Genomic DNA, 12,789 nt, shown 5'->3' with positions numbered 1-12,789 from the left:
TATATTTCTGTTTATATCTATATAACATAATATTTGTTATACATAAATAAAAAGAGTAAAGAATGAAGCAGAAAGAAAAAAAAAAAAAAATGGATTTAAATGCCTTAAATATTTTTTTGTAAAGTCACGTAGAATGTATGTATATAAATATACTCCCAAATTTAATTTATTTATTTTTATTTCTCTCTCTTTCTCTCTCTCTCTTTTCTTTCTTGACTGTGATATATTACTTTAAAGCACTTATCTCATTTTCTTAAGTGAATATACCATTTATATATATTTATACACTACTGTTATAAATGTATATAAACGTATTTCTTGTACACAACAGAGAGCATCTAAAAGAACTATGGTAAAAAAAAGTTTTTACATATATAATTCGGAATATAGAGCGTTATAATGTGACGTCATCATATATGTTAATGTACGCCATTTTGGAAGAGGCATCAACAATCCAGTCATGTAACAAAACCTCCTCTCAATCATCAGTACTTAAGACCTTCGGTCATTGGGAGAGTCTAACTTAACTGCCAGTCCTTTGAACTTGACCTAAAAACGCCCATTATTATTAAGCCAAATGAGATAATTATATATATTAGACTCGAGCTTGGTCCACTTCTTTTTAATGGAAACTTCTAGAGCACTGGTTCTTAAGCTACTTGGAGCTACCGAAACCAAATAGTTTCATATTAATATTCATCGAACCCTTCTTCATTTCTCAAGTGGAGCGTGTCATCACAAATCATGTATATTTTTACCTTCGCCGAACCTCTGAGACTGACTCATTGAACCCCTAGGGTTCGATTGATTCCAAGATAAGAATCACTGCTCAAGAGACTGGACACTCCTGTGATGATTAGCATACATCCTCTCCTGCACAAGCGCTTAGATAGAGTAGTCCAACTGGAGGGGAAGGTTGTCACATGTTGAGGTCCCAAAATTCCGGAGAGTTGTCTCTCAGGAAGGCCTGGATCCAATGACATGGTGCTCCATCTTGAGTGAAAACAAATTTGACACATAACTTTAGTCTGGCCAAGGCCGTACTTTTTTTATCCGGAAGTTTGATGTAGGCATCAGTATTGAACCGTTACTTCCTCTCTATAAAAATCGGAGGGAAGACATCGCCCGTGCTGGCCACGGCGTCCAAGACCCTGTTTCAGGCTGGATTTTTTGTTCTAAAGACATGTCTTACCGAAGCTGACACAAGATCCTTGGATTTAGCCATAAGGGACATGTAGCGTGAGAGAAGCATCAAAATTTCAATCCTTTGTTGCTGCACCTAACTCTTTCTCGTTTGTTTTGTTTTTAATTGTGTCGAAGCTGTATGTAAGGAATCTTGAGTTACAAGACCTATATTTCAACGAGTTTGAAGACAATCCACGAATAAATTTCCGAAATTTATTAAAATCTTAATTAAGTGAACGACTTGATAAGATCAACCTCTATATCGTTACTTATATATATCGGTTAGTCTATTATTTAAAGGAATAATTAAAAAAAAAAAAAAACCCCTCAATGACGTCACAAGGAATCGATTTGTGTACTCAATCCTATATAAAAAAAAACCCAATACACTAGGTGAAAGTAAAAAGTAACTTTACCATTTCAGTTGCTGTAGTTAGCATAAAATACCGATAAGTGTTGGTTTTAGGACAGACAAATATTATTGGGACCGGACTGATACGACAAAAGTATTTTTTAGACCAATCCAATAAAAACGCATACTAAAGGAAATTGTCAACTATTGGGTCATTTAGTGTTTAGCTTGATTAAATATCATACCCTAAAATTAAGGCTGCCCTGCAAATTTATAAATTTATATTTTTTTTTGGGGGAGCTTGGTTTTTGGATTTTTTTAACTTTTTTTTAACTATTCACAAAAACTATTCCATAACTATTCACAAAAAATCACCAAAAAATATATTTCTGGCGAAAAATTTCAAATATTAAATTTCAGATATAAAACTTTCTGGAAAAAAATTCAAAAATCCACAGTTATTTGCAAAAAAAATCAAAAATTTAATTTCAAAATATTTAATTTTTTGTAATTATTCTTATTTTTTTATTCCATTGCTATTCACAAAAAAATTCAAAAATCCACAGTTGTTCACAAAAAATTATTTCTTTTTGGAAAAAAAAAATTCAAACATGAAATTTCAAATATTAAATTTTTTGAAAAAACTTAAAAAAAATCCACAGTTAATCATAAAAAATTTAATTTTTTGAAAAAAAATTTCAAAAAATCACGGCTGTTAACAAAAAATTGTACCCTTATTCCCGTGTAAAATTTAATCCTCCTGAACAAAAAAAATCTAGCAAAAAGCAACAGTTCTTTAATTTGAGAGGGGGCTTATAGCGGACTCCCCTGAAAATATATTCAAATATTGTATTAGCTATTGCATCGTTATACAATCTTATTACCAAAGTCTAGATTCAAATTAACTATACAATGGAAAGCCCTTCCTTTTATCGTCCCAAATCGATAAAAAATATATTTTAAACAAATTGAAGCATTTTAAGGGATTTTCAGTACATACTACTTTAATTTAATTCAAATATCCACTGCTGTGCATTAGCATCAATTATTATTCAATGCAAATATTAAGGTTTTTTGTATCCTTAAAGACATTTTTTGAAAATTTGTCCACCTTATGTGGTGAAAATATCAAATTTGAGTCCGCAAAATGGCGTTTCCTTTAACTATATGACGTTAGTTATGACGTTTTATATTGATTACATCATAATACATATTAAGTATCAATAGCTAGTATGTAAAGGATTTTTATTTTCTATTGCTCTTGTCAATATAATTTAATTTTTGAAGAGTAAACATATAAATTTAAAGTAATAACTAGGGCTTGTGCTCATGAGAGACGGAGAGTAATTATGTGGGGTTGCTCGGGAGTTATAAATGTGGAATCAGAGTAGAATTGAGGATCGACGGTTTAATTAATTAAATCCTATGCCCTTGTTATAAACATACGGACTAGCACTTGTTTTAATTTCTTTCATCCAACATCTGCTCACATCTAATCTAATATCTGCTCTAGTCCCAAACATTCTTCAAATTAATTAATCAGTTTTAATTCAACTACCACTTTTTATCATTGGGATCAAATGTTTCTTTTAGTTGAACCAAAATATGTATACATAGGTACATTATTGATACTCAGAATGAATCCCTACATAATTTATAATCATAGAGTTCCACAGGCGTTGGCTTTTTAATCAAATAATATTAATATTAATCGAAAATTGACGGACGCACAATATTCTACATATTTGTTTAAAGAAGCGTGCAAATTGCAAAAGGCTCCATTGTTTCTCGATATTATTTTCCTTCATAATTATTATTTACTAACAATTATAAGTTTGTATATATTTCAATCGTTGACAACATATTAGGGATGTACTCTGTTTGAGCCGCAGATGCACTAATTAATTTGGAAATGCCGCGAATGCTGTTTTATAATAAGTATTTAGATACTTTGGTTTATTAATTTAATTTATAATAAGGGAATGGAGGATGACATGCATATTAAACGTAACAAAAATCTATCCGCTCAAGGGCAATTTCATGTGACGTCACCATGATTAATGTACGCCATTTTGGGAGTCATTCGCAACCAAGTTTTTTAAGAATGAAAACCAATTTTTTCATTAGTAGTAAGTAAATTAATGAACCATTGGATCATCTGTAAACGGGATCAAGAAATAAAAGGACTCAGGCCTTACCGTCTATTAAAAATGTATACCTTTATTCTCTATTTTTTTATATATATTTGACACTAAAAAGTATTTAAAATATGATATTGGAACCTTTATACAATCTTATTTCCATTGTGTAGACTATAAATGAACTATTAGAATGGAAATAATAGGATATTTCTCTCTAATTATCCTCCTTATTTCGTCTCTAATCAAACCAAATAAATATTAATTGTACAAAATCGGAGATTTTATAGGGATTTTCCGTACATATTGCATTGATTATATTCAATATCTCTCTTGATCATTGGCATCAAGTCCTATTCAATGAAGTTGTTAAGTCTTTTTTTATTCATTTAGCCATTTAAAGACGTTTAATCAAGATTTTTTGAAAATTTGTCTACTTTATGTAGTCAAAATACCAACTTTGAGCTCCCAAAATGGCGTCTCCTTTAATTACCGTCAATACCTAAGTGCATATACTTCAATTATTAATAAATTATGACATATTTATTTTAAATTGTCTTTAATATAGAACGCTTAGTCTATTACTTAATGACATTATAAATCATTATACAATCTTATTTCCATATTGTAGATAATAAATGACCTATTATAATGGAAGAAAAGGTATATTTTGCTCTATTTATCCTACTTTTCTCACTCCTTATCGATCCTCTCGCCACGAAAAAAATATATATTTGCACAAATCTAGCCATTTTAAGATACTTTTAGTAGAAAGTACGTTAATTCTATTCAATGCAGTTGTCAAGTCATTTTTTGTTATATTCTTAAAGCCTATACAGTTAACAATAATTTTGATTTTTGTATCATTTAATTCCAGGAGGGATTCGACGAAAAATGAAGCGACGACGTAAGATCGTTTCTTCAACTTCTCCTTCGTCATCTCTAGAAATATCTTCACCATCATCTCATCCCTATCCCAATGCGTCCCTCACGCTTGACCCCTCTTCGCCCAGTAATCGATCTCCGAATGATCCTCGATGTAAGTTATATATTATAGGTTTTTAATGGGCACATATTGGAGTTCTAGACCTGAATAATGTCATTAATATATTATATATGGATCAAAAACTGTACTCTATTTAAATCAAGTTTGAACCATACTCAATTTATACATATATATTGAGTACAAGTTGCAATTTTTTCGTTTTGAAATGAATGATTTAATTACAAGATTGTTCGTTCTCGTTACCAACTTGCATTGATACAATCATTTCATTTTGATCATTAAAATGCCATGGTTCTAACTGTTGGCATTTGAACTTTATGATGTGCTACAGAATAATTATATTTTAATGATTTGCATTAAAATAGTAAAAAAAGACATCATTAATATATCGATCTTGTATGAAATATTCAATTATTGCATTATTTTTATCTCAAGTACTGTAAATCCTTCATTTAAAATGATTCATATCATTATTAGGTGCAACTTGTACAATTTGATTCTACATGTTGCAACTTGTACACAATATATATATAAGGATCAATATCAATATTTTCGAACTGGATCCTGTACTAAAATTGGGATCGGGATTTTTGATACTCTCTAACCAACATATTTAACAAGAATGTTATTAGGGGGAACTTACTTACGAAATAATAAGTTACACAATACTCATGCTCCGTTTCCAAAAGGACAGGAATACAATTTCATGTAGATCCCTCGTCGTATATAGTACAAGTTTCAACTTGTATAAGTAAATTGTACCAAAAAATGAGAGGAATTATTTTTAATGAAGGATTTACAGTACTTCCAAGAATGAGGATAATAAAATAATTGAATATTCCATGGATGATCCATCTATTAAAAGTGTAACTGTTGACTATTTAAATACAAATGTCAAAAATATAAGTAATCTGTGGCACATTTTAAAGTTCCAAACCGACAGTTATATTACATACAAATACATAATAATCATATAGTTTTAATAGATCAATTTTCAAATAATAGTATCAGTTAATATTTGTTAATTAGAATAACCAATGTAGTGATTAAATAATGCATTTTAATTGGATTAAATTGAACCTAGAACCATGCAATTTATTCGCCTTTAAAAAATACATTATTGTTATATGGAACATTTATTGGAAAATTCAATTATTGTATTATTCTCGTCACACATAGTATAAACCGTTCATGGAAAATGATTCATCTCATTTTTTGGTTGCAACTTGTACAAAATTTCAACTTGTACACAACATATATATTGATTATCTTATTATTTCTATGAAGAAAGAAGGTTATCATTTCTAATTTTAAATTATGCGGGTATATTGTATAAATATAATCTGAAATATATCTTATATTAGTTATATATATTTAATATGTCTATTTCTGGGAACAGATCAGTCTGAAATTTAGAAAGTAGAAGTATAATTTAACCCAACATAAACATCTTCCTTTGATATTTTTGGAGCCTCTGAAGTTATAAATAGGCACATTATATTTATGTAAAACCTTTCTATTCTCTCTCTCTATATATCTCTCCTTCTCTCTGTCTCTCCCCGGCCTCTTCTCTTGTCCCTTTGTCTGTTTCTAGCTATGGTTTCTACGTACATCCCTCTCTCTGTCTCTTGCCTTCTACCATTATTCTTTGTTTTCCATTTCCCTCTATTCGGCCCTTCACATAGTACATAATATGGTTCTTGGACATTTTGTAGGACTCTTACTCTGCTGGAGAAAATAATAAATACATTTGATGAAGATATTACGTAAATACGATTCACATTTATGTTACACCGATTTTAAAAGTTAAAATGTTTATTATTTCCCACCCATTGCGATGATTAAGTGTTGATTAATGAATAATTATATCATTTAATTATGAGGATAACTTAATAGATGTATTGAACTGCTATTAGAAGCGTTTTAATTAAAATCATGCCTACCGTCTAGTAAATACATTGGAAAGATAAAAAATGTTTAAAGAAGTGAGCCTAGGGAGTTGATCAATCAATGATTGTCGATTGAGATTCAATGCAAATAGTTTGAATTGAATGTTTTGGAGCTCTTATATCCCTGATCTGCAAGTCCTGATCAACACACATCTATCCCGAGGTCGTTTCTATGTTTTTAAATGTAATTTAAACCAATTTGATTTGCATTATTTATTACTAAGTATGTTTACCAAGCTTTGTTTATCATTTTATACAAGTTGTCGTTCCTTACCAAGGCTTTAGGAACAAATAATAATAAAAAAATAGATATTCAGAAAATATATCAATTCAAGGATATTTATATTTCCATTCTAGTTTCTAATGCTATGTCCTTTTTAATTATTATAGTTTATTCGAACCTACTCACTTGATTATATATATATTAATTAATTTAATATTATATAATAATTACCATAGATGTCAATAATTAATAAAAATGTACATTTATAATTATTTAAATATTATATACATTTATCTTTTTATAAAATATTGACATCTATTGTGGCACACACCTTACTAAATAAACGAATCACTATTGTCTTGGTTGCATCTGTGAAAATTGGTGTAATATTAATGGGAATCATAATGTTTTGTTATTGCAGCATGAATCATTATCAAATATATGTATTTTTTTTATTCGACCCAGTGTCTCTCTGTCAAAGTGGTCATTCGGGAATGTGTCCGCCCACGATATGTTGTGTATAAGTTTCAATTTATTCGTCTTAAAATGCATTATTTAATTACTATATTGGTCACTCTAATTAATAACTATAAATAGATGTTGTCCTTTTTATTGTGATCTATTAAAACTACATGGTAATAATGTATTTATGAGTAACATAACTCTAGGCATTTAAACTTTATACTGTGCCACATAGTACCTATATTTTACTAATTTGTACTAAATAGCCAAAGAATACATTATTAATGGATCGATCATCCATGGAATATTCCATTATTACATTTTCTTTATACCAAGTACTGTTAATCCTTTATTAAAAATGATTCATCGCATTTTTTGTTTGCAACTGATACAATTTGCTTATACAAGTTATAACTTTTACACAATATATATATATATACATTTCCTTTTAAAAATTGTGGACGAATAAAATGATAATGAAGGACTCATGGAGTTAATAATATATGTAGATCCGTTGGTATGACTGACTTATGTATTTTGCTAACTGCCAACTGATTTCAGGCCTTTTTTGTGTCTTTTTCGACGAAAGGTTTTGTGATACAATAAAGGTAACGACGTGAAGATATAAATGAATATAAATGCTGCACATTTTTATGAACCAAGTTCTTGCCATACTCAATATATATATTTTTCTTCTTATTCCCCCTCATAGTCCTGTCTCTCTTTACCATTGTCAGCTTTAAAAACGAGGAATGTGGAAGCAAATCTGGAAACAATAATGGAACATGCTACTCCAAATCCGATTGTACGAAAATGGGAGGCACTGGATCTGGGACTTGTGCACATGGATTCGGTGTTTGTTGTATCTGTAAGTTATTTCTTTTTAAATTTCTTCTATGTACTAGTCTACATTTTGATTGAAGGCCTCTAAACAAATAAATTTGTGTTGGGGTTCGGTCAATAAATCTTAAGAGTGTCTGAGACTGTTATAGTTTTAAGTAATTCGGTCCAACTTCGATATGGATCGGTCTCAGTGTAAAATTTCAAAAAATTCAGAGATCCAAGACCCCTCCCCCCTTCCCCCCAAAAAAAGAAGCTTAAACTCTTACCTATCTACACTTATCCCAGTAATTTGAATAATAAGCCTATTATTGCCTTATTTATGTGTTTATGAAATATTGGGCTGTTTGTATGTATATATAAGGTAAAATATTAAATTGGGATTTTCTCCTTTTCTGTTTGTATCTTCACGCGCCACATATGTAGTACATACCCCTGTATAAATAAAAATTTTGTCAAGCGCAAAAAATTCTTATTATTTCCACATATTATTATGAGTCTTTATGAAATATGTCGAGAATAATTATGAAAGGGAGGTCAAGTGAAAAAACAAAATGAAAAAATACATTTAATAAGTCACATTTTATGTGACGTTTATAATATAACTAAATGTTCTTCACTTTAAATTAGGTACAAGTGTGTACTGGAAAACAAAAACAAAAAAAATAAACTACTACTACTATTACCGAGAGAGATTGATTAACGAGATAAAATGAGTAAAGCCTTTTAACATATTATATAAATATTTGAGACCTCTACACACATATATACAATCTCCAATCCTATGTATCGTTAATAATGTGACTCAATCGATTTACTTGTATACAAAAACCTCTCGTACTTCATAATTAAAAAAAAACACACACCATATTTATGAAGGCTCCCTAGAAAAATATCATCAAAATATTAAAAGTAATAAATTTGTCATTTTGTTTGTCTCAATTCCCTTTCTTATAAGTGTGCCCAGTCAACATAAAGGGCAAGTTAGAATGATTTCCCCCAAAATTGAGTGTGGATTAGAATGGTATTATTCAATGATGAATCATCATTTATTTCTATCAATTACTTCTGTGAGTGGGTCGCAAATATTACGTGAAGTAACCAGAATTAATCGTTTTTTCAAGATTGTTTTTATGTTGACACCACATTTGCATGAATATGTAGTTTTATAAGTCAACCTTTAATTCATTTGAGTCCCTATAAATGTACTTGTATGTACATAAAACATAAATAGAAATAAAACACATAAGTGGCGTCACTCTAAATCTCTTTCCCATAAAAATCCTATATACTTTTTTTTCCTGTCATAAAAATCTCATAAAAAGACTATTTTTCTCTTTTTTACGGAAGTGACACATGTAAAATTGATTGAATTTAAATGGCACTGTTTATATCTATGTATATATTTTCGTTATATATTTAGATACTACTTTAATCTCGGGATTTCGGGGAAATGAATCTTGGGATACCGGGAGAGTCCAGCAAAATTATTATTATATTAACAAAAGTTTGTTTGTATATTATGAATTGGAATAGCTCAGGATGTTAAAAGAATGTGACAATTATAAAAGTCATGAGTGAATAATTAGAGTTGTGAATAATGGTTCTAAGTAGTGTTGTGTAAGTCCTTATTTAGGACTGAAGACTGCTGTTCTGTCCAGTTCAGTCTCAGTCTGGTCTAGTTCAATCCTCCATATCCGTCTTAAAACTTATGAAGTTCAGTCCTGGATGATTTCACTCAACTCAATTTTTTTTCTTTTACTCAGTTCTTGTAATGACAGTCCGAAGGTCTCAAGGAGTTATAGGACTGGAATGGGCCGAATAAATATGGATTGACACAACACTATTTCGAAGTTGTTTCGCTCTGGTTACTTTCACCCCCACATATATTATTGCAAAAATATATCTTCTCACATATAATTTAAGGTTCAATATGGCTCCCCCTCCCCCCCCACTTGAAATAAGTCATTTCTTTTGCATTTTTGCCTTCATTCTCGAATATACCTTGTTAGTCAATGGTGAGAACTTCTTGCTATTCGAAAATGGGCAATTCGATGAGGATCTTATGGTTATTTTTGAAGCGAAAAGTGGAATTCTCGACTTCGTTGATTAAAACACGAAATTTTCAAATGCTGTTAAGACTTATGGCCTGGGTCCCCTTGTATAATATCAGCTTTTTACATTAAGTGTCGTTATAGAACAAACATGTATACTGCGTCTTCGCGCTTTACTTCCATCTAAATTCGAGTAGACATACAGCTGCATTTTCCTGGCATTGAAGGGACTAAATCAAGCTCTAGAGCTGGAATCCATAGTGATTTGATTTTGAAAAAGCATTGTTGAATTCATTTTGCAGAATGGTGTATATAAAAAACTGAATTACGAAGCACTTAAATTGAAGTAAGATCCACTTTATTCCCAAAAAATATTCGGGAAAATGCTTATAAGATATAAGTGATATATGGTGAGGAGAATAATTTTACTATATTACCAGTAGTCTATCAGTAGTATGGGGGGAGGGGGGGGGGTCCGCCAATATGAGAGAGATTTTGAAACTTGTAGACAATGTTTAAGAAATATCCTAGTTTGACATAAGAATATATATGTATTTAGAGTTGTCTAAGATATATTTAACATATATCACAACGGCTCAGGTTTCATAATATAAGTTGAATTTTATAAAATATGTTCTGCTGGTATGTAAAAGTAAAGGAAATCGGAAGTTAACGTGGTCATCCTTGCAATTAAAAGCATTTTTGGGTGGAGAGCAGCTTAGCTATTATGACGTATTAAAAAAGATGCGAGTCGCTGTGACAGGAAGGAAGTAAACACAAATTTCACTTGTTATATAGCAAAGACATTGGCAGGATTTACTCTAATGTCGATCCTCAATTCTGCTCTGAGTCCAACAAGGATTTACACTTATAACTCTCGAGCAAACCCTCATAGTTACTCTTCGTCTTTCATAAGCACAATCCCTAGTTATTTCTTTATACTTGGATGTTCTGTCTACAAGATGAAATAATAATGTTCACAGCTTTAAAAAAAAAACCTGGTTAGCTTTGCTAACTAGAAAAAGCCGCTACCACATTTTAGCGCATATTTTAAAAACGTTTGTTCATTACTACGTAGAGTTATAATAGAAAATATGACCTCTTGGTATGCTAAAAATAAATTATACCGAAAGTTAAGGTAGTAATTCATACAATTTAAATAATTTTCGGAGAAGGACATGACGTTTTATTAGATCAGCTGCAAGCAGCCGTGACAGGAAGGAAGTAAACACAAATCCCACTCTGTATCTGGCAATGATATAGGAAGGAATAACTCAGATGTCGATCCTCAATTCTTGTCCGAGTGCAAAAAGGGCTTACACTTAACTCCCGAGCAAACTTTTTAGTTACTCCACCTTTCCTGAGAGCACGCATGAATGATTAATTCATACACAGATCCTTTCTTTTCAAGAATGAAATAATAATGTTTAGAGTTTTGGAAATTAAAGACCCTGTTCCGGTTTGCTAACTAGAAAAAAACCGCTCCCTCTTTCAAAGGACATTTTTGTTGGTCATTAATACTTTGAGTTACATTTAAAATATGACTTGTCGGTATACTAAAAAAAGAAAAACATAAAAATAACATGGTAACCATGACCATTTAAAGAATGTTTTGGAGTAGAGGAGCTTAGCTGAGATTACGTTTTGTTGCTATAAATAGCCGTGAGAGGAAGTAATTACACCAATCCGACTCTGTATGTAGCAAGGACCTCTCTACTGGAATTTATTATTCGATATTGATCCTCAAATCTACTCTTGTGTCCAATAAATAATTCTACTTATAATTCCCGCGCAAACCCTCATTGCTACTCTTTGTTTTTCATGATCACAAGTACTATTTATTAGTTCATACTTGTTCTGTCAACAATATTGAATACATAATGTTAACAGCTATGAAAAATAAAATAGACTATGTTTTGGGTTGGTCAACTAGAAAAAGGCACTCCGCCTTTTTCTAGTTGACCAACATATTTTGTACACATTTGTTCATTACTTCATGAAGTTGTATGAATATATCTGAATCTAATTTATAGGTTAGTAGTACTACATAAATTAAAAAAGTACAAATTTAAATAAATGATATCATTAACCATGGAAATGTTTACTTTATATTTTATTAAATATATTGGCAAAAGTAAGTTTCTAAATTTAATAAATTATCAAACACGAAGGATCAAAATGATGAGCACAAATTCTGGCTTCATCAGTATATAGTTTGTCTTTTCTTCGACAAGCCAAAATCCAAGCCTTCCATCTTGCAAGGTATTTCAGGAATCGGTTATATGAATCACCTCTTGGTTTTTTACAAATAGACACTGCACATACTCTTTTAGTTTTAATTACCTAATCAAATTAAAAATATAGGAAAAAAATATTATAACATATTATTTATGGGCATGTGTTATATCTATATCTTAATAATTTATGAAATTTAAAAACTTACTTTTGACATTATATTTAGTAAAATATCGCTTAAAATATCAACTAACCACAAATTTTTACTTTTTATAATTTATGCAGTATTAATAACCCAGTCTCGTCCGAATGATGTCACCAGAAATAGAAAGTGAGAGCCAGATT

General features: G+C 30.4%; 1 protein-coding gene and 1 long non-coding RNA gene across 8 annotated transcripts in view; both read left to right on the top strand.

Annotated features, from left to right (window-relative positions):
* LOC121125796 (uncharacterized) overlaps positions 1–12,789 on the top strand; it is a 196,619-nt gene that overhangs the window by 22,748 nt on the left and 161,082 nt on the right. For 4 of the 7 annotated variants that reach the window (XM_040721025.2, XM_040721029.2, XM_040721024.2 and 1 more), the window contains exons 3-4: positions 4,553–4,714; positions 8,028–8,183. In XM_040721025.2, coding sequence (XP_040576959.1) covers positions 4,553–4,714; positions 8,028–8,183 — 318 coding nt within the window. Of the gene's footprint in view, positions 1–3,577; positions 3,750–4,552; positions 4,715–8,027; positions 8,184–12,789 lie in introns of those variants that run through there. The other 3 variants (XM_071891815.1, XM_040721030.2, XM_071891816.1) reach the window with 1 other exon arrangement.
* LOC139906634 (uncharacterized) lies at positions 6,314–7,923 on the top strand. Its single transcript, XR_011782274.1, has 3 exons — positions 6,314–6,447; positions 7,275–7,371; positions 7,798–7,923. It is a non-coding gene; the product is annotated as an uncharacterized lncRNA (long non-coding RNA).

The sequence above is a fragment of the Lepeophtheirus salmonis genome, chromosome 11, assembly GCF_016086655.4.
Source record: "Lepeophtheirus salmonis chromosome 11, UVic_Lsal_1.4, whole genome shotgun sequence".
NCBI lineage: Eukaryota > Metazoa > Arthropoda > Copepoda > Siphonostomatoida > Caligidae > Lepeophtheirus > Lepeophtheirus salmonis.
Note: the sequence above shows the minus strand (reverse complement) of the source record. Positions and strands in the feature narration are given on the sequence as shown.